The following is a 22963-nucleotide window of genomic DNA, read 5'->3' on the forward strand; positions in this document are numbered from 1 at the left end:
TAGACCAACATGTCCACGTACAAAGTGTCCCGGAGGCCCAATCACCTGCAGTTGTGATAAATTATTACAGAGCAGCAGTTCATGGAAGGGCTGACTCAGTATTTTCCTTGTGCTGCTACAGATGTGAAGCAAATGCATTGAAATCAGCTCTTGGCTTTCATTTTCTTTTTAAACTGCAAGAAAAGAAATCTAATTAACAAGAGGAAAACTGAAACAGGTTACCTCGTATTTTCTGTAGGAAAACGGTGGGTCAAGAAAGCTTTGTGGACTGCTAGCATCTCTGTCAGAATCCTCTTCTAAATGTTTGGGTAATTTTTGTTACAGCTTCTATTAAGCAGCAGTTGTGTTTAACCTGGCCAGGCTATTTGCACTGTGGGGAAGTCTAATCCCAGCACTTAATTTATAAAGAATTGGAAATTTCTTTGGAAGACATTCCTAAATAGCTGTGATAAAACATCCAAAGTCAATACATTGGGTGAGTGCAGAAAAAAACCCAAACTCCACGTTTAAATCAGCACATTACAACAGAGTGAGGATTATCTGAGAAACTGAAAAAAGAAAAGGTAGAGTCTACACAAAAGCCAATGGAAGAAAATGTGCTCTACCACTCCTGCATGTCTCCCTGCCTACCGGCCTATATTTGATACCTATCTAGAGCTGCTAATAAAAGTAATTTCAAAATTAGTTCTAATTTTAGGATGACAAAAGGCTTGATTTGATGATAAAAGCTGAGCAGCTTGAGAAATATTCTGGCATGTTAATGGACGCTGCTGATGTCCAGGCTATTTCTGGTGGGAATGAGGTGCAGGTTTCTGACTACAGTAGAAATCCTCACTTCCACTCAGGCCAAGTCCTACAGGGAAGATTGCCAGCCTTTCTCTACTTGATACATGCAGTGTTGCTCAACACCCTAGACAAGAACCAAGCTTTTAAGTCATTCCTCAACATCTTATGCTGACTGATATGGTCGTGTTGAAATGAAAGTAACTTTATCTCCATTTTTGATGGAAAGTAAAAGGTTCAATCTGCCAGAGAAAGGAGACTCAGTCCTGCTATATACTGCCCCAGAAGGATTTTGAATATGTGTCAGTTCCAGTTGTCTCACAAAGCTGCTGCATCTGCTGCAGAGCAGAAAGGAAAACTGGCTATATGTTGTGTTTGATGAACTCTGAGCTTTGATACAGAAAGAAGTGCCTTCAAATCACTGGAGAAGAGCTGATCTTTATTACCGGGATGAATGACTGACTAAGGAGGGGTATTGCCTGTCTTCCTAAGAGATGTTCTTTCATTTGCTATATGCAATTTATGTCTCTGCAAGACCTTGTGTGAACATAGGCAGGAATGATGTCTAGGGAAGATAAAAATCCCAAAGAATTGTATTAAGACATAGGAAAAAGAAAATGGTGATGCTGAAAGTAGAGCTGCATGTGGCATTGTCCACTGGGCTGGACATGCATAGCCTGCTCCAGAGCAAGGAGTGCTGTGGGTTAGGCTGGTGGGAGCTGTGGTAGGGTCACTACCTGGAGTGACCAGGAGACACCATCTTGAAACTGTATTAGTGGCAAGAAGATGAAGGAGTGGATCATGCCCAGTGCAAAGAAAAGCATTTATCAAGTGTTTTCCATAGAGTTGAGTAAGCAAAACCCCAGCTCCTGAAGTTCAGTCCCAGGCTTTGTCTGATTGGGAAACTGTGGCTTCTTCTGTGCCAGCCTTTGTATTCCTGTGCCAGCATCAACCAGTCACGTCCCATCAGCAATCCCAGCTGGCATTAGGAAATGCACAGGAGTGTTTCAGAGATTATCAACTGCAATGTAACATCAATCTGATTCTCAGGTTATCTATGCAGATTCCTTGGTGCGGTACCAACTCTTGTGAAAACGTCTGGGCTGGGCTTTAGTTAACTTGAACAAAAAAGGTGATTTTGGAGTCCTTCAGTAAATTCCTTTTGCTAGGAAATGGCAATAATTGTGGTAATTTCCTTTTAACAATGTGTGTTACATCTCAGGGGCTGTTTCAGCAGCAATGGCACCGTGTCCTTGTAAGGAGCCACTGAAACGTGGGCTGTGCTTCTCATGCAGAGCTCCTGTGGCTTTGCACCTTCAGCCAAGGCTGGAGGTGAATCACCAGCCCTGGTTTCAACCCAGTTCAGTTGCCCCTGAAGTAATGCTGTGATACTGAAGTCAAAGGGGGTGGATAATTTTCAGCTGGCTGCTGTGTGCCTGAATGAGTTGCAGAGGAGCTGCAGAAGGCTGTGGGTGCTGCAGTGAATGCACCTCTCTTCTGGCCAGTGGAAAGGTTCTTCATAAGTCAGATCTCTGGACCTGGAGGTAATTTTTCCTAACAGCCCAGGGCTGAAAACTCAAGCCCATATCCAGCTTCATTTAAATGAATAAAGCTGCTCCCGCTGACTTTTAAGGGGGCTGGATGAAGAGTCCAGGGTAGAAGCCAGTCCATGTTCTCGTTGGCTCGTGTATCTGCACACACACACACCCAAGAAAGAAATAAAAAATACAGCTTTCATTTTTATTCACAGGCCGCAATAAAAATCCAATTTACTTACCTATAGCTCTGGTGGTGCTTGCACACGAAGTGGGGCCTAAAGCGCTTAGAACTCATAGAGTAATAAAAATAAGTAATGAAATACATTCATAATATAACTAGAAAATATATGAGCAAGCTCAACCTGATGTAATTGAAAATGGATTTAGCAGACTCAAGCTCAGAACAGTGGCCTTATTTGTAGTTGCTTTAAGCTGTTTGTATTGCTGAGTGAACTGCCAAAACCTCAGCCATCAGATTCCATATATTTTGGATTATTTATGATCTTGGTTTGATTTTTTCCCCTGGCTGCATTAGCAGGTGAGAATAGCCTGATTGTGTGAGTTAGAAGGCATAAGAACTGCCTCTGGACTCCTCAGATTTTCATGATGGCAAATGAAGGAATAATAAAATTCCATTTGGTGCTTTCTGATGTTCTCTGTTACATCCTTCTCTCCTCAGTTAATTTTGACTTTGATAATTCTGGCTGGTAATAATTTGCTTTGATGTTTGCCTGTGATTGAAGTATTTTGAAAAGCAAGAGTGAAATGAAGACTACTGACTCAGGAAAAAGTGATGGCAAAATAGGTATGGCCTGATTATCTCTTTTCTGAGCTGATCAGCACCAATGTAGGCAATTTCTAGTTGGTGGCATTTGTCCTCACTGCCAGCTTAGGTGTTGACTTCAAGTAAAGGGGAGGGGAGAGAGTAGGTGCAAGTAGGTTACCTGCCTACTTGGTCACCCAGATGAAAAAGGTCACAAAGATTTCTCTAGATCTTAAAACTGATGGAAGCTTTATTTTGTTTAGTGAGATTTTGTGTGGAATCTCAATTTTTCTATTATCCTTCATGTCAAAAGCAGCTACCTAAGGCTGAAGTGTCCCCAGATAAGCTCCAACAGGGCAGGGCATGGGTGAGGTTGAACCCTTCAATTGAGGCTGCCACTCTGATACAACGCCTGCCATCTCATTTGGAGAACTTGTATCTCTTGAGCCCAGGAGCCTTCAGCAAAAAGCAGGTTTCTAGAAGTATTATCCATTCTTTGGCGAGTGCAGACACTTCTGCTTTGAGAAAAAGCTGCTTGCCTGTAACTATCCTGATAAGGCTGCTCCTGGAGCACAGCATCTCCACCAGCTCTTATCACAGCACCTGCTGGCGGGTAGAGCTGGTGTCAGTAATATTGCGGTCAATCCTCCTTGCCCAGGATTTTCTACCACTTTAATTTTAACTGCCAAGTCCCAGCCTAGTCTGCTTCCTCTTATCACCTGAGTTCCCTGCAGACTTCCTTGCCTGCTGGGCTCCAGCAGCCCATGGCTTTCAGACTGTTTCACAATTACAGATATGCAGGTCAAGGATTATCTCCTTACTCTGGAAGGCTTTTGCTTTGTGTTTTTGCAGACCAGTATTCCAGCTTGTGTTAAATAACAATCAGCTTTAAGCTGACTGGTACTCTATGGTGGTGTTTTTGGGGGGCTGAAAGACTTGGAGTACTGTTTATGAGTAAAATTTCTACTTTTATTCAAATTCCAGCTGGGGACGAACTAGTTCTGTGGGGTGTGCAAACCACAAAAATGAAATAAAATTCACTGTCACCTCCTCCTTCCTCTAGATCCTTCACTCATCCTGTATTACTTTGGGCTGCTAAATGCCAACAAAAATTTGGCACATGCTGGTTTTCACTGATCCAGCCTGTCATGGTAGTTAGTACCTGCCTCCCTGTTATCACCTCCAAGATAGGAGTCAGAGCAGCATTTTGGTACAGGTTTTAAACACCAACCTGTTTAAAAAATGCAGCCTGGCATGCATTACCAAAAAAAAAAAAAAAAAAAAAAAGAAAAAAAGAAGAAAAAAAGAAAAAAAAAAAAAAGAAAGAAGTACAAGATATAAACCAGGTAAAGGAAAAATTTGCTTGTTTTGGGTTGTGGGGTTTTTTTTTCCGCTTAAGCTTAGAAACAGCTTTGTGCCTTTCAAGGTGAGCAAATGGTAAATTCAGATTACTCTCCTGAAAAAAAGAAATAATTTCATTTTACGGTTTCTCTTTCCCAGTAAGTTGATTTATGTGACTTTCCTGGGAATTTCATTCTGCCTGCCCTCTGTGTGGAAGGACAATTCTGAGATGAAAAAGCACTGATTTAAAGTTTACAGGAAAAGTGTACTGTATGTAAAGAACTGTTTAGCCCTCATGGGATGGAAATGCTGTTATCCTTTTGATCTTGATTCTTGAAGATGTATATTCATTGCCAGTCAGGATCAGAAGAAGCCAAAGCTTGATCTTGGCTAGGATGCTGTGTAAATAGGAGCACTGTGGGAGCAGCTTCTCATCCAGTTGTGCAAGATGCAGAGGTGGAGGTGGATGGGGCTCAGTCTTCTTATCTCCTTCGGCAAGAGTGTCTCCACTGGGTTAACCTCCAGGTGACACTGGTGGGATGCTTCAAGCAAAAGGTACTTGTTAAAGTACAGATGCTTTAGTTTTCTCTAATCAGAAAAAGACAGCAAATCTGGGACCCATCCTCTTAGCTATGCATTAGTATTCTGCACCCTGCCTGCTGCAAAGAGGTCACATTTTGGGGAAGGAACACAGAAGAACAATACAGGCAGCTGGGCACTCTCTGTAGCCATTGTGCTGCTCTGAAAATAATACCCTTTTCACCCAGTGTTGCTGTAGATGCTGTTCTCCTGCTGTGTTCCTTTTGTAATTGTCAATTAAATAGCTGTCTTAGACTAAATTTATCACTGGTCTAAATTTGTCTGTGTCAGGCAAGGGAAGCTGGGTTAGCATTTGGCAATTCAGGTATGTTTTAGAAGCAGCAGACTTATTTAGTTTGGGGAAGAAATATTGACATGTATGTGGTAAATTGGCTAATTTTGTCCTCTAGCATAATTTCCTGAAAGAGAAGCAACAGGGTTTGGAATTGATTTGATTAAATAATAAATGATACGTTCTCCTACTGCAAGGTAGGCAGCATTTACAGTCCATGAATCGTCTGTGGATATGAATGGAAAGACTCCAAATAATACATGACCTGGTTATTCCCCTCGGCACTGCTGTACACCAGAGCACAGTGTCAGCAGCTTGCACCAGAAAAACATAGAGGTAAATTTAGAGTTTCTTTTGTCTCCCTCTCATTGCGTTACTGCTGAACTTCACAGGAGCTTTCTCCAGACTTTCTTACTTCCAGCTGTGGTTTTAAAGACATGTTGTACCTGTCCATAGCGCTCAGAGAAAGGCTCCAGATTTAAGTTAAGTGCAAGCCTTTGTCACCTTATCATCAAAAGTGGCAAAGGAGTCCTCCTTATATCTCCTTGTATATGGATTTGAGATTTTTCTTTCTTTCTTGGTCATTTAAATAGGCTGTGGTAACCTCAGTGTTACATTGAACACTGGGGCTAATATGTAAAATAACATGCACAGTGTATGTCCAGATTTTTAAATCCAGATGTTATTTTTCAATCTCTGAGTTGAGACCAGAGACACTTTCTCCCAACCACTGATATCTGCAGGGCATCTTTGTACAGCTGCAGATGAGGCTGCTGAAGTGCCTGTGCAATAGCCAGAGCCGGCATCAAAATAGATGTTTAAGGTTGAGTTTGGAGCTTGCTGCTGAAATACCTCTCTAGGTGCCCAGAAGAACATTGTTATACCTTTGTCTTGTGACTGGTTAGTGTGCTGGTAGGTTAGCCAAGAGGCACCAGCAAGCTGTAGCCTGTATGGCCAGGCGGATGGATTTTGTGCGTCATCAGGTCCCCTTAGAAGTAAAGGCACAACATTCAGGTGACGCAGCACTTGTATGTTTAAACAGTTGACAGCTGAAGGAAGATGTGTCTTGTTATGCTTAGTAACTGGTATTTTACATTTCTGTCCATAGCAGGGAGGTGTACTGTGGTAGAAAAGATGCATCTGAATGGAGATGGCAAAAGATACTGCTTGGTCTGATGTTAATTCCAGTCCTGGGTCTTTTCCTATCTATTACATGTCTCTTAATGTGCATCCTGCATCATTTGAACACAGGGTAGACAAAACACTCCATAATTTCTTAAATGTAATTCACTTTTAGGATGAAGCTTGCACGCTTTTCCCCTTTTGGCTTGAGTCATGCCTTGGTTAATAGCCCAATTAATTGCTAACTGCCAGTGCATCCGTGCCCAGAAGCAATGCATCCTCCCTGGCTCTGGTGCTGTCAGAGCTGCTGACTCCCACCCTGTGGCCCATGAGCTCTGCACTGATTGAGGGCCAGTCCTGCAGAAGCACTTGGAGATAATTGTGGTCTAAATCTTTAAATCTGAACATAACACTTCATTTTCAGTCTTGCCTCTCACTTTGCCTGTTCCATAATGGTGGCTGTGTTGATGTTTGCAGATGATGGGAAGCTGTCCCTGGAGGAGTTCCAGGCCTTTTTTTCTGATGGGACACTCAACGAAGAAGAACTTGAGAAGCTCTTTCATACCATTGACTCAGACAACACCAAGTAAGTTCCCCCTGCTGACACCCTCCCGTTTCACAGAGCCTTTGGATCACAGCAAGAATATGCTGTAGCAGTGCTGTTCTGGAGAGCTAAGCAAAGTGAAACTTGCTTTGCAGAACTTTGCAAAATCTCCATTTCTGCTTAGTTTGTGTCTCATTGTGATGGCCACTATGACTTCTTTCACTTGGTGGTTTCTTCAGGTCATTTTCTTTAGTGCAACCTGATCTGAAATGGTGCTTAGTTTTACCAATGAGGACATTGAAATGGCTGTTCCACTTTATCTAAAAGCTTTGCTGTGCTGTGAAAGGCAACTGTGTGAATCTCTATAAGCATAGTCCTATCCAGCTATTTTACACACCACAAACTGGAATGATTTGTGGTCTTGCCTCTTTGTGATGTCTCTGTATCCCCTGCAGTTGGGCCATGCCTGCTTCACCTCCCATCCAAAATATCCCCTGGAAAGCAGTAATTGCTCTAGCACTGAATAGAAACAGTCCCTTTCTCTTTGAGGTGAAGTTCAGCTGCACAGAGGCCAGCACTAGCCCTGCAGCTAATGTTGTAGATGCTTTGCTTCTGCTCTGGTCTCAGCAGCCTGATGTGGCTGTGGTTCTGTCTGCACAAAGCCTGGGCAGGGCAGCAAGGGGATGGATCCATGAGCAGCACTGCACTGTCTGCATCGCAGATTCAATAGCAGCCAGGAAAAGCAATGGCAGAGGAGGGCTTTAGGTGTGCTTTAGTTTGATGTTACATTGAAGTCAAAGCTAAATATGGCATCTGAGTGTTCTCACTGAGTAGCAAGCTTTTGCAGTCTGTGCCAAGCTATCAAATTAAGGTGACAGGCTCATTAGCAGCTGATGTTTCCCTCTGCTCCACCTGCCTTTGCCATCTCTCCCTCAGTGCCCCCTCTGACTGCCTTTGCTGGGGTCTGAGGTGTTTGTGAGCCTTCTGACAAGTGTCTGCCACTGATGGTGTTTGGGATCAGCATGAAGCCCCAGTGGAAGCCCCCCTGCTAGCAGGTAGTGATGGCCCTGGGCACCAGCACAAATGACACAGCCCACTGGTGGGTTTTCTCTTTCCAAGAGGACTCCGTTTTCAAAAGCCTAAGTAGCTAAGGCTGTTGGGAAATACAAACAAAAGCCAGCATTGAGTCTTATTCCAGTGTGACTCTTAATGCTCTGGAGAGATGAAATCTGTCTAAAAGCAGATTAAAAGAGAATCTAATTTCGAATGAGAAGTCTTCCAGCAAGTGCTTAAAAAAAATAATAGTCTGGTTAATTATGAAGCCTTCTGGCAGCAGATACATGGAGTCTTGCCTGTGTGAGTGGTGCATGCTTTGCACCCATCCAAGAGATCCCCTGAAAACAGTGATCACTCTAGAGCGTGCTGGCACCAAAGCAGCAGATATAAAACTCATCAACGCGGTACAGGGGCTGCTGCTGCAGGCATTTCTGAAAGCAAAGTAAATGTGACATTTCTCAAAATTCCATCTTTCCAATGTGTGTGCTTCGCAAAGTTTATCCCAAGATCAGAAATGCCAAAGGCCAGCTTGGTATATGTTATTCACTGCATCAAAGGAATTGTCATGATCTTGTTACTAAAATTAGTTGTTCTTCTGATGGTTCCTCTTCAATAGACCTTAGATGCTGTCTATGCCTTATGGGTCTATTTATTGTGATGTTCCTGGGTGGGCTCTCTACAGACTGTGGGTCTTAGGTGCTCATGTGCCTCTGTTCTCAAATAATCTGTAGCATTGCCTGAGCTCATCAGTTTTCATCTAGCCTTTGAAAGGATGCAGACAGTCAATGTGTAAACCGGGGTGGATGGGGATTAGTGTGTGTGGTTGTTTATTCTGGTCTTCTTGAAGTGGGAAATTGTATTGCAGTCCATTTTTACTTGGGTATTGTAGAGAATCTGCAGCTTTCTCCAAGCCTTAGTAAGGGATGTCTTCTAAACTGGACAGAGAGAAAAGGTGCCATTTCTAAATATTATACAACGGTGCTGCTGGCAAGGAGGGGTTCTGAACAGCTCCTGAGCGTGGCAAGAGTTCCTACAATTCAATAGCATTTTTCTTTTGCCAAGTTGGCTTGATCCAATCATCAATACCCATGAGGGACTGATAGTTGAACAGAGCAGTGTAGCATCTGCTGTTCTTGGCTGAAAGAAAAAGTAGTGAGTTGGTCACCTTTCCAAGTTAAATCCTTGCATGAAATTGGCACTTGCTTGTTGATTTGGAAAGCATTGACACCTACAGGAAATTTGTCAAGTTGAGGGAAGAAATTATTCCTGATTTTTTATCTGCAAGAGCTCTTTCAGTCTCCAGAAAACCTATTTCAGAGCCCGGCTTCCTTCTGCAAAACTGCTTTTCACTATGAAACAAGTAGTTTGCTTGACTGCAGTCTTGCAGCTAGTACAGTCCTTCAAGTTGTGTGTGTGCTCTTCACATTGCCCTGTCTTTTGTTCTCTGCACAGTAAATCAGCAGATCAGCGGGATTTGGGGCAGGAAGGATGCTGCCTTCAGCCTCCACTGTGCCTGAGCAGTAGTGTTGCAATTTTGAGCATTGCTGCCACTAAGAGGAATGGAGCTTTCATTTTACAGGGGAACAGATGAACAATATTAACTTTATCTTCCGAAAAGTCCTTTTGAATGCCACTTACTTGCTATTTGAAAAGAAGTTTATTTGAAAAGAAGTTTATTTCTTTTTAAGGCTCTTTTTTGATATTCCGTTTTATCTCTGTGTTCTTCTCATATTGCCGATCATGTTTGTTTAGTGTGCAAAGCAAAGTTTGCTATTGAAATTACGTTACAGCTAGAGTAGAAAATGAAGAAAATTATGTTCCTGCTGATTATTAGTAATTGCTGTTACCAGCCAAATTACAAAATGTTGATTCAATTTCCTGGAGTATTTTTAGGAGCAGGGAACTGCCTTACTGGAGGAGATAAAATGAATGTCTGTACTGATTTCTTGACTTGCTTTAGTTGGGATGATAGTGGAAAGGAGAAAAGTTGGACAGAGGAGTGGGAAGATGAGGTTGGTTATGGATGCAGGAATAGCTGACCTAGAGGAGTGCATGCTTCTCCCTTGGGCATCCCAGTCCTCCAGCGAAACACCTTGTTGCCAGTAAGGTGCAGTTAGGAGGATGCTGAACTGAAACTGAGATACCCCAAAAGAGCCAAGGGGATTAGTGAGGATCCCTCTCCCTTTGTGACTGCTGTGGAAGTGTCTCAAGGATGTTAATGTGGCATGGTGGACACAGGTTCCAAACACCCACCCCGGGGTTTATTACCCAGTATCTCCATAAGAGAACCTGCCACCTATGGCAGGGTACAAGGACTGTGCTTGTAAGGTACAAGTCCCATCATCGCTGGTTATTTTATCTGGCAGCAGGAACTTGCAAAATGTGTCACTTATTTCACTTGGTTTTTTGGCAAAGTTATACTCATAAACCTGCTGTTGCTTAAAAAGGATGATCAAGTGGGATTTTTCTCGCTATTGCTCACACTGGCTGCCCTCCTTCCCTCCTCCCAGCTGAAGCAGGAGGCAAAGGCAAGACTTTGCTAGGTGTGGTTTTTTTAGCTGCTATTTCAGGAGGTTTCAGCAGTGCTTTATGGGGAGCTGCCTGAAGGTTACTGGGGAGGTAGTGATATGTCGCTATTAATATCAATGCTACTGGAATGCATGAATTATGTGTATGATATGTAAACACATTTAAATATATATGCTTGGTTTGGTGGCAGCACAGGGCTTTAGAAAAGATTAGATTGGTGTTTACCTGGGAAATCCTGTTATATTTGCAAACTTTTTCTAATGATATGTATCAAAAGTCATTGCAAATGGAAAGTCAAAAAAGTTGCAGGGTCACAAATGACCAGATGAAACCCTTTAAAAATGTTACTGTGATACTGGATGAAACTTGCTTTGTTTGACCCACAGTTCCCATCTTCTTCCAGCTCCCTCAGCCAGCACTTAGGCCCCCTCTGCATCCTGCTGGAAGGAAGGAGCACCTCTCAGTCCTTGTGAAAGCAGGGGGAGGTCAGATGGGGCTGTTGACGAAATAAATTTAGTGCTGGCACAGGATTTTAAAAATTCCTTTACTAACTTGTGTATTTTTCATAGCTGCAGAGGACAATCCTTCGGGGAGAGATCTGCTCACTGGAGCAGGACTTCTCGAAAGAGCAGTACAGTTCCATTCACAAGGAGTCAAGACATGGCATTAGCATTCTGCTGCTCTGCCGTTTGTTATCTCTTCTTTAGGCTTATAGCTATTCTTTTAACGGCTTTATTTTCCCCCTCTCTCTACATGAGCTCTTCTTTCCAGTGGCAAACAGTAGAAAAGGTTGGAGGGTGCATGTAGAATAATTAACAGAAGCGTTATCTCCTCTCGGAAGCCTGTCACAGCTTCCCCAAGCTGTTACATTTGCTGGAGGATTGTGACAAATGGAGAGCTGAAGGCAATGGGGTTCTCCAGCTTGTACAGCGTCCAGCAGCATGCCACCTCCTGCCCCTCATGGCAGTTACCTGCCATGGGGTGGTAGTCCAGAGGGGCAATGATGGGGGATAGATGGGAAAATTGATCACATACCTTTGCATCCTGAACAGCATCCTTCGTGGAAACATGGAGCCACCTTCCTCCCAACCCCATTGCTGCTCAGATACCACAGGGAGCTGTATTGTAAAGCAGAGTAATTTGGGGTCGCTTTGGGGTGCAGGGATGTAGTGGGGTACAGTCAAGGCAGCTACCAGATGTAGTATGTGTGCAACCCCAGAGCGAGGGGAGGCATGGCTGCACAGGGCCACCCTGGATGCAGGTAATGATGCTGATGAGCTGCTCTGCCTGCACTAATTAGTCCTGCTGTGAAGCAGAGCATGTTAGCCTGGAGAGCACTGTTCTTTCCGAGAGAGGTGGATTCAGCTCCAGCACTTTCAAGAGCCTGCAGTACCAATGTGGACAGGGCGGGAGCTTCGGGCTGCCCCTGCTTTGGCAGGGAGACGGGGTGTACCTGGCCCTGCATGGGTGTTTAAATGGCTGCAGTTCCAAGCAGAGCTGTTGTGGGGGCAACCTGCTGCCTGGCAAACTGAAGCTGGCTAAGATGGGTCCAGCCCTGGACTGGCGTGGTGGGACGTCTGCTCCTTAGCGCCCGGCTGCCAGCCCTGCTTCCTTAAGGGTGACGGAAGCAGAGCAAATGAGGAAGGACAAGTCCATTCTTTACTGGCTGTTACTTGTGCAGGAGAAGCTGTGAAGACTATGTTGGGGCTAATGAGCAGGAGTGAGCTGTCTCCTGCAGTTGTGACTTGGTTACAGTGTGTGTTTTGAGCTGGAGGCAGGCGTGCAGAGCATGACTGCTAGTGCCGAGGCCTCTAAAGAGAGAGAGGGAGCACAGCAGCGTGTGCTCCTCCTGACCTGCATCCCCAGTCCCCGTCCTCATCTAACTCATCTGGGAAAAATCCCACAGCTCTTGTCTGATTTCTACCTGCTGCAGACATCATCAGGGCATTAGCAGGGCCGGAAGCTCTCAAAATTGGGCTGATAGCTTGCATGGATTAATTCTGTTTCTCTGTTACTTTGATTGCAATAATACCCAGAGAATAAAATTGGTTTATGTTTGACCCTGTGGTTGTGCCGTGGAGCTTAATGCTCTATAATGTTGAGTAGCATCCAAAGAGGCGGAGGAGATGTCAGCAGCGTGCTGCTGGTATAGTTGGGGGTCTGCACTGATGCTGTTCCTCACGAGAGGAGCCAAAGGAAGATGTCTCGGTAGCAGTCCTACAGCTCTGTCTTGATGGTACCCTGAGCTCTGAAAACTGCTGGTATGGTGTTTTATAAGAGCAATGTGGTGTTCTGGTGAGGTCAGAGACAAAGGCAAAGGAGATAAAAATCTGCTCCTGAATATTAAGCAAGGAATAGCTTGCAAGGAAGCTAAAGCTACGCCTTGTGCTTTAGCTGATAACCTGGGCAGAAATGGAACTTCACATGACCATGATGTTCTTGATACCCTCCTTCCAGCACACAACCCTGCTCCTCACCTGGACACCTTCAGCAACTTTGATCATGTTGCAGCCTTCTGTCCTGCTCCAGTACTTATTTTCCTCTGGTGGAAGAGGTCTGTTGTTACCGCTTTATTTGGATAGCACAGTCCCTGCTGGCATACCCTCCGAGATGGTATTCCCACAACCTGTATCAGGTCTGGTGTCCTTTGGTATGAGGAGGCTCTCCCTGATAGAGTCCACTGTCGACAGGGAGACAGCAGTGCTCAGCTGCCCATGCTTTTCTTCAGGTTTCTTTGGTCCAGTCGTCTCAGATTTGGACAGAAAGTGCTTCCATTTCTTGGGCAAGGACCAATGATGATTATGGTTGAGTGGTTTTTTCCTGTTTTTTTGCCCCCCTCCCTAATCTTGGCTATTTGCATTGCAAACCTGATTCAGCCGAGTGCCAGATTCGTCTGGGAGCCTAAGCCCATGGTATGGAGATGGATGTGCCCATTGAAACCAACTTAATTTTTGAATATTGAATGTTCTCAATTAGCTCTCTGGGAAACAAACTACGGATGGTATAATCAGCTGAGATTTTGATTAACTGATTCAAGAGACAGTTCTTGTCTCTTCTGAAAGGGACAAAATGATTGCACAAAAATTATATGTCTGGCTCTAATTTCTGGCTCTCAAGAGTGTGGGCATTTGGTGGATTTTGTTCTTTCTGTTTATGTGGAAGCTGTTTTTTGAGTCCTAGCTTGTTCTTCTCCATGCCGACATGTCACTTACACCGTGCTGTGCTCTATTTTTCATTTAAGTGAAGAAATACTTCATGCCAAAGCTGGTGCTCAACAGCTGCGTGCTGACAGAGCTGCAAAACATCTTGGTCTCACCAAAGAAAAGAAGCTTTTAAACCAAAACGCTCTCTGGGAAGGTCATCAGGCCGTGCATCAGGCAGCCCTATCTGAATCCTGATTAGGTTTTAACATGCTTGTGGGTGTTGTTGGATTTTAACAAAGCAGCTGGGAATATATTACTGTACTGGCCAGACTGGAAAAACACTGGTGGGTTCAAAGGCTGAGCAGTGGACGGGGGCCCACCTGGACAACTTTCTGTTTCTTTGTTTTTTAAATCACTTTATCAAGCATTCCATGGCAGGAGTGCTATGTTGTGATTTTGTGAATGAGCATCATAGGTTGAAATCATTCTTTTCTTTCCTGGTTTGTTTATATATGTGTATATATACATATGTATGTATGTATGTATGGGTTTTTTTTTTTCTTCCCTGCATACAGAATCCCTATTAGGCAAACCCAAAATGCTACGGTAACTATCCCAGGAAGAGAGTTGACATTACAGAACAGTCCAAATGCAGCACAAACAGTTGGTATTTAAAAATCTGTCTTGATGCTGATCACCTTGAACAAGCCGGCCAGCAAAATTGATGAGTTGTTAACTCAGATGCAACTGCTGTATTTACTGTTGGTGAAATGCATATGAGAGATGGAGAGCTCAGTTTACAAGCGGGCTGTGGTGCAGGATGCAGGCTGAAGATACTGGCTCTGTGTGGGACCAGGATGCCAAAAGTAAATAATCAATTATGTCACTGCAACACGATGAAAATATCACCAAAAAATCATGCTGTGTTTCCAAAGCTGGTGGAAATAGCCTGAGACCAAAGAGGGGTTGCTTGTGATGCCTCTGTGCTGGCATGTACAAGCCATTCTGCCAAGGATTATAGTCCCAGGGTTGCCTGGTGCTGTCTGGGGATAAATTAAATAAGAGCTGATATAACCTAGTGTATATACACACTGGGCCCAAATGTATGTGTAATAATTCGCAACTTAATAAATTTGGAGGTGCCATCCCTCCTAGCAGCTAAGTTCCTGTAATTAAACATGCCCTTTCTTTGATATGAACAGATTTTCAAGATCAGTCATCCATCCCCCCAAAAAAGAAGAGGGTTTAGGTGCAATTCATTAGGGATTTTGCACACGCAGGGACTTTGAAAATGTTTAGCACTGTACTAAATGTTTGCTTTACTTAAGGTGGTGACTGTGCTTAGAAACTAACTAACTGTTGGATTGAGCTTAGTAAATCAGTGTGCTGCATTGTTATGTTTTTCAGGACATCAATTGCACTGTGAACAGGCATTTTATAGTGTTGTCATCTTGTTCAAAGTTTTTATGAGCTTTTTCAAGAGATTTTTGCTTTGTGATTGAATGGTTAGAGGTTCTGGCCACCTGTAACAAAGCAGAGAGGGAAGACATAGATCATTTTTAATATACTGTGAAATGGTTTTACAGAGTACAAAGAGAGATGCAAGAGGAGAATGCCTTAATCACCCAAATAAAAATATAAGAAACAACTCCACCTATTTTTGCTCTTACCATGCAGATCCTGTGGTGTCCCCAACCCATAGTGCCTCTGTGGGGTAGCCATGGGCAGGAAGGTGCTGTGCTCTGTGGAGGGCAGGCAATGAGAGCAGCAGTGAGACATCTCTACTTTGGGATTCTATTGCACTCCGTGGAGTTTGGGGATCTGGTTTCATGATCAGCACTTTGCATAAAATGACACCTTTATGCTGCATTTTTGATGTTAATTTGCAGAAGGGCAAAGCCTCACTGATGCTAAGGCTGGCTCATCAGTGGTACCCAGATCCCAGCTCCGGAGCTGTGTGACAAAGCAAGAGAGTCTGGCACCAGCTGACAGCCTGAAATGCCATATTGCGATTGCTGATGAATGAACAAACAAATGTCTGGTACTCTCCAGGTGCCAGTTTATTGCCCCTCTGTTTTTTGAAGTGACATTTATGTCTCTTTTAACTAGTGAGAGCTTAGACCATGTTTCCCAACAGCATCCAGGCCATTTGTTTTGTTTTTACCAACATGCAGACACTTTTCTTGGTGCCCTTGGTGATTAGAGGTAAGTGTTTTGTTCTGTCAAATACTTCACTGTGTAGAAAATGTTATTTTGATTGTCTTGAAACTACTGATGAAAACATCTGGTCTGCATCAGGGATGGTTTGCAGGGACTTTATGAGGATGTGGGAGGGCAACTGGGGTCTTCATCATGCTATTTCTGATCTGTACCTGCAGCTGTAAGTAGGAAATCAGGTTGCATGGAGGCTTGCACAGGGCAGGCTGGCATTATGTAGGAGCTGTTGCTTCATAAATGTCTATGACCTGCAGAATGCATCAGTATGCCAAAAGAGTGAGGAGCTGAACCAGCCTCGAAATAGAGTAACAGTCTTTTAAAATGAAAACTAAGCAAATAATGTGTACTGTAGTGATGCTTTTTATGGTAGATATTGATTCCCTGTAAGGAAACAGAAACTCTGAGAGCTGTGCTGCAGAAAGCCTGTTAAAAAGAAGGGATGTTTAATCCTCCCCACTCTGACAAAGTGCCCATGCTGGTTTTATCAGCTACACAAGCCAAAGCAGGAATATTGATGTTGGCAGGTGTTATGGCCAAACCAAGCCCCAGCATGGGTATATGGGCCTTGTGCTCATCTTGCCTTACACCCTGTTCACAGCCATGGGTTAGGGAATGGGGTACATGGTCCATGCGGGCTGGCAGCATCACTTCTGGGGGCCCTTGAAAAAGTGTGAGCTGTCATTGCAGAAGAGTTTTCCCTTTTCCAAACCGAGGAAAGTGCACACCAAAAGCCATTCCTCAGGGATCGTGATAAGTGTGAAACTGTAGCAGAGGTAAGGGGATCTGCCAGGAGAGGTGGGGATGGATCCTGTAGGGAGAAGACCAGCAGCCGAGATGATAGGGTCATGGGAGCCTGAGATCCCTTTGTCTGCTGTATCCATGCCTCGACTTCAATGGTTTTGGACTTCAGAGGTGCTGTTTAGCAAGTTTAATAGCCTCTTCACATCATTTTTGTGAGTTTTGCTCCTGCTATGAGGAACCAGAGCCCTGACTGCCAGCTAAAGATATCAAAGCCCAAACTGACATATGTTATGAATACTTGTCTATGTCATCTGAAGCTGCAGCTGGCTGGCCATGGACAACCGTGGCATATGGTTTACACTGTTTCTTTGCATCTGGCACCTTAGATTTTGGAAGTCTTTTATCATACGATAAGAATGGGTTTTTTGGGTTTTGTTGTTGTTGTGTTGGCTTTTTTTTTTTTTAAAGCAAGTTGGCAGGTGAAAGCGGTACTTGGGTAGGTCTCGGGAAGGTTTTATCAGGGTTATCCAGGAGAGTACAATGCTGGGTTTGGAAAGTTGCTTAGTTCTTTAGAATGAAAGTTACTCTGCCTCTGGCTGGCATCCGGTATTTGCTGTTGTTCTTGCTCTGCCTGGAATAATTTCCATCACTCTGGGATTTGTGCAAAAATTTTTCTTTGAATTAGAAACTAATGATCAAGAGTGACCATCTGTGACCCCTTAGTAGGCATCTGGATGTACATTTTCCACTTCTGAGGTGTTGAGATAACACAGCGCTCTTACTGCTGGGACTAAAAGGCATATCATCACATATAATAGTACTTCCCAGCTGCACATGTTGTTTTTTAGTGTTTCCTAAATGAAAATGAGTTTTGCAGGTGGCTCACGCTAGAGGATAATTTGTTTCCGTGCTCATTTGAAGCCTTGTAGCAAACCCAAAGCTGTGAATAGAAGATGGAAATAAAAGTAGAACGTGATTTCAGAAAAACCTCCATTTTCTGTGCTGGTGAAGCAACTAAGCTGTGTGGCTTCTGATGCAAACCTTTCATCTGCCCAAGCAAAGGGTTGTTATCTTCAGCAGAAGCCGATCAGGTCTTGAGTGGCATTTGAGCAGCACATCCAGGCAGTTATTTGCATGAGAAATATGCTGTGAAGATGACACTTTGATGTATTCGCAACTTCTGAATTCCCATTATGTTTCTGATTGTGCTGCAGGGACACCTTTCCCTTAGCTGAGTGGAACCTCAGAAGGGAATTTCACCCTCTGCTCCTGCCTAGGATAAAGTCTCAAAGATGGCAACATGTTTCAAGAAAGTCAGGTAGAGAAGTAAAAAAGCTTGTAAGTGCCTTGAGCCCGTGGAAAAGCAGCAGAAAGTCAGTGTATGGATAGCTCTGGTGAAAGCCCCTTGGCTGGATAATCTGGAATCAGGGATGCAGCGAGGCAAAGCTGTGACTTTCCGGGGATCCTCATTAGCTCAGGCACTCATCAAACTGTGTTTTAATGTTGGGTGGGGTTTTTAGGGGGGAGGGGAATGTGTTTCCCTCTGGAGTAGGCAGGAGGCACAGCGATTACTCTGGGCAGCCTCTTGCTCATCGTGCAGCAGTAATTACTCCCCGGGCAAATGCTCTTAATTAAGCCCACTGAGGAGATGCTCTCACAGTGTGGTTGTTGCTCTTTAAACTCCCACATCCAAGGGAGGAGTATGACACTTGGAGAACTTTTCTTTTTCTTTGAAATAGTTGAATGTGAACCAGCAGGGAAAATTATTTCCCTATTGCCAGTATGCTTGTCTGGTCAAAGTATCTCAGTGTATTTAAATGGTGGTGGGTGGTGAGCAATAAACAGTCCTTTTGGTGACCAAATTGATTTATGTCTTGGAGTCTGTTTTTTAGAAGGTGCTGTAGGTTGAAAGCTGAGTTCTTGTGTTTGGTTCCTATTTCTGTCAGAGAAATTAGGTCCCAAGTGGCAAATGTACTTTTGGAGATCCAAAAGTATGTCTTTGCCTTGGAAAGTAATCTCAAAGGGTGCACATCCCCAGCAAGATGGGGTATGCAATGTCGTTGCTGCTCCACATTATAGTTTCCGTGGTTAGAAAACAGAGAAAAAGGCCTGACACCAAAAAGACTTGCATTTTCTCAATTTTTTTCTGCTTTGAAAGAAGGACTTTTGTTTTGGAAAGAGATCAGATAGATGTGGCTTCTAATATGCAGAAAAAACTGTAGAAGACAGAAGTCTTTATGATTTCTTCATTTAAAGTTCCACTTGAACGTTATTATAATTCGCTTAGTTGGTTTATGGCTTCAATAAGTTCTTTAATTAGTCACACTATTAATGTAAGAAAGCTTAAAAGTTGATTCACAGCCAAATGTTTTGGTATCTGAAAGATTTTTTTTTTTTTATTACTATTTTTCCAAAAAAAATTAGAACAACTTGTCATGATTTTTCTTTTTAGTTTATTGTGGCTTATGGGAACATTGAATAGTTGCCAGCTGAAAAAAAGATTAGTGACTAATACTCACCTAAATCTTTTCCTGTCAATGGGCTTCTTGATATGTGGCTGCTCTGGAGGGCAGTCCTGGGATGAAGTGTTAGGGACTGTGAGGCTGTTTGTGGGGAGCTGCCACCTCCTGTTTTACGAGGCTTGAAACCCAGATACTGAATATCTGCATCATAACATCTTACTGGTATCACCCATAGGGCAGTTAGTTCCATTAAGCTAGCAGAGCAGCTTGTAGACAGTTTTGTAACTGGTTATTGCACATCCCTTGCATTGTGTGTTCTCCTGTGCAGTGCCCATGTGCGGCAACAAAACCCCCTGTAACACTGATGGGGCTGTGGCTGCGTGTCAGCGATGCTCCCAATGGTCACACTCCTATGGAATGGAAACATCGTCGGAAATGCCCAGCGTTGTGTTCAAGTACCCATTGATTTCTCCTTACACATTTTCATCTGAACATTATCATATTTTTTTTGTTAAGTCAGTTTATGACATCAGTAATTTCTTTAGTTAGGCTTAGTCTTACTACAAGATAGCTTAAAATTAAAAGCAGCTTCTCAGCCAAGTTAACATTCAAGCACAATTAAGTTGAATGATATGTGATGGCAGGATGTGAGGAAATAAAAGACCTTTTTTGGCAGCAGCAGATCAATTACTACAATGCAAAGCAATGTGGAAAACAAGAATAAATATTTTTTTTCTCAGTAGCATGCCCTAGCTGCAAACCCATAGCCACTTCACTAGGTGCTTATAAAAACAAACTGGTTTCTGAACAATATTTAAGCACTTTGTTGGGGATGCTGTTGTAAAAATGACTCCTGCATATGTGTCTGAGAGCATCAGATGACTTCCCAGGCTCTGGGCTGGGGAAAGCTTGGATGAAAGACCAACCATGATCCTTGGTCAGGCATGGGATGCATGCCAGTGCTGGAATGCATCTTCTAAATTTTCTCTGCCTATGGATTGCTGAGGCTCCGTGTTAGCAATCACAAGCTGCCAAAATGCTGTGGACTATTTGGTCAGGAGTCGTCTCTTTTGGGTAGTGTTTTGGATCTGCATATTCAGTGGAATTGGGAATGAGGGCATGTGATTCAGTAATGTGCTCTTACAGCACGAGACGGGTCGGGTGGCACCTTTCTGGCAGCCAGCATCTGATGGGATTAAGATGTTTGTGTTTGCCTCCAGCACCCAGCAGGTCCCACAGCTCAGGAGAGGCGGCAGAAGGGTCCCCAGTGCCGTCACCTGAGGTTCTGCTTCTGGGAGAGCCCAGGCATGGGTGACACTGAACTTGGGGAATTTCCTCCTCAGACATCACTAGTGCACACTGCTTCTCTTGGCTGTAGTGCACCTGGCTAATGTGCTTAGGGGATGAAATGCACCTGGTGAGAGGCCAGTGGGCTCCCCGAGCTATAGCAACTTCCATCGTCTCAGGCAGAGCCTAAATAGAAAGAAAAAGTCTCCTACATTAGTCTCTCTGCTGAAGCAGAAGCTCTCTTGAAAACACTGTTGAAGTGGGAAATGCAGCCTGTGCCCCTCCTGCTGCCACACACAGCCTGGTGAGGCTGCTGTGCTCACATGGAGTCTGAGCCTGCTGCAGACGGTGGCAAAAAATTTCTGCAGAAATGAGGTTTTGCTGGGTATGTCAGCTTGCTGCAAAGGCATTGGCTTTGTGTCATCAATCCTGATGATGGGATTCAAGGGTGGCTGTGGGCAGTGAAGAGCAATCCCAAATTAATGCTTTTCCACCATGCGTCATCCCTTCAGAAGACTATCTCATTGCAGGAGAGGGCCAGAAGCAAGAGAAAGTGTCAGGTCATGGGGATAAGAAGGAGCCCAGGTCCTGTCGGCTGGGAGCAGACCTGTCGGTCAGGGCACGTTAGGAGGATTTCAGTGTCAGGGGTAGAGCTGTGGGAGGATGCACTAATGAAAGCAGTGTTGAAAACATCACTTTCCCTAATGCGCTTATGTTGACAAGTCAGACAGAGCAGGGATGAGTTTAGTTAAAGAAATATCTTTCCAGGACATAAATGGATTGATAAAATATAATTCTATTAAGAGATTATTGCAATGCTTGAACGGCACTAACAATTGTGTTGGAATCTGAGGCACTAAGATATTAGCAGGTATCTTTATTTCCCAAGCAGGTTGTCTGTTGTTATACAAACATGTTCTATGTTGTTATATAAACTAAATGTTCATGCATGTAAACCACGACAAGAAGTAATTGTACTGTTTTGTCAGAGGGAGTCCTGTCTGTGAACTGCACACAGCCCAGAACTGATCCATCTAGAAAAGTAAATCTTGCAAGTTTTTATTCTGAGCAAATGGGAACAAAATACATTCTTGCGCTGCATTGAGTGCCTCACTGGGGTATTGTTGGGTGTGGATATTTAGGAGGAAGGGAGAGGAGTTGCTGTGGGGTGTGCTGGGTCCCCCATAGGCACAAATCCTCATTTCTCCCTAAGGAATATCCAAAATAATGTATGAACCTGTCCTAACTGCACAGATGCTGAAGATGCAGAGGTGCATGTGTGCCATGAGTGGCACCAACCATTGCCTGCTCCTTAGACTGTCCCCACTGGTGCCTGCGGGCATGCTAAGGGGATGGGTGACATTGCAGGTGGGTATCTGGGGTTAACCCTGCGGAAATCCTAACTGTAGCCTTCATCTGTCCTTTTGCATTAAAATTGCCTTTTTCTCTTTTTTTCCTGCTTCCTCCCCGGCTTTGTCTTTCCCCTCTTCCAGCAACGTGGACACCAAGGAGCTGTGCGGTGAGTGCAGTCCCTCTCTTGAGGCCAAAACAGTCATTATGTGCTTGTGTCCTGTTAAAGGATGCATGAAACCCATCACAAAGCTGGTGATGCTGTGGTGGCTGCGCAGATGGGAGGTCTCAGCTCTCCTGCTGCTTTGCCCCTTATTCCACAGAAACATTGGCAAAGCTTTTCTTCATTTTCTTGCAACACAAATGGAGTCAGAGCTGAGCGGAGTACCTGGCACCCATTCAATAACAAGATGGAATTTAATTTCTGGCAATGTCGTGGCTTCCAGCTCACTCTGAAGTTCAATAAACCAATATCGGTCTGCAATACCCGCGATGTGTTTCTCCTTAGGCAAACCCTTGTGTTTCCCGCAGGCTGCCTAAGGTGTACACCACCCTTGCTGCACCTCCCTCGGCTTCCAGAAATTAAAGGCTGAAAAGGAAATTTCTGATAATGTTTTGTCCCACACCTCGACCAGAAAGGGAATATTTCCTACTGGGATTTCTGAAGGGCTTTGCCTCCGTGGGAGGTGACTCATGCACAGAGCTCCTGCTGCTCACTTGGGTGTATTTTTCCATGGATACTTGATATTGGGAAATGTTTCCTGTGCTCCGTCTTTTTGGGAGGAGATGGAGAGTCAGAGATCTGTGGCCTTGCAGAGGACTCATCTGTCTCTTCTCCTCCCTTCCCATGCCAGGATGCAGAAGAACTTATAAAGCCACCTTGGCAGGTCTTCACCGTTTACCTTCATCACTTTGCCACTAATTCCAGCCTTCAGGGGTCTGGCTGAGAGCAGGTTGCACAGCCAGAAAGGTGCTTGCTGGGGTGCTTGTGTCACCCCCAGACAGTTACTCATTATTCCTGGTACTTTTAAGACTTCTCTATCCACCTGCAGGTCTGCCTGCACCAAGACATTGCCTCGGGTTTCTCTCCTCCCAGTGTAGCCCTTGCCTTTCTTGCTGCAGCACCCCACAGGGTTTTGAGCATTCAAGGCTGCAGCAAAGGCAGCACCTTTCAGCTGGTTATCCCCACTTGTTCTTGCTTTAGTATGTGAGAAAT

General features: G+C 44.1%; 1 protein-coding gene across 15 annotated transcripts in view; it reads left to right on the forward strand.

Moving 5' to 3' along the window:
* NECAB2 (N-terminal EF-hand calcium binding protein 2) overlaps positions 1 to 22963 on the forward strand; it is a 108787-nt gene that overhangs the window by 62956 nt on the left and 22868 nt on the right. For 7 of the 15 annotated variants that reach the window (XR_003994978.1, XM_030511362.1, XM_030511371.1 and 4 more), the window contains one exon: positions 6896 to 7004. Coding sequence is in view for 14 of the 15 variants with exons in the window: in XM_030511362.1 (XP_030367222.1) it covers positions 6896 to 7004 (109 nt within the window). In the remaining variant the exon portion in view is untranslated. Of the gene's footprint in view, positions 1 to 1397; positions 1404 to 4447; positions 4981 to 5008; positions 5633 to 6895; positions 7005 to 21890; positions 21917 to 22963 lie in introns of those variants that run through there. The other 8 variants (XM_030511363.1, XM_030511365.1, XM_030511364.1 and 5 more) reach the window with 6 other exon arrangements.

Source organism: Strigops habroptila, chromosome Z (assembly GCF_004027225.2).
Source record: "Strigops habroptila isolate Jane chromosome Z, bStrHab1.2.pri, whole genome shotgun sequence".
Taxonomy (NCBI): domain Eukaryota; kingdom Metazoa; phylum Chordata; class Aves; order Psittaciformes; family Psittacidae; genus Strigops; species Strigops habroptila.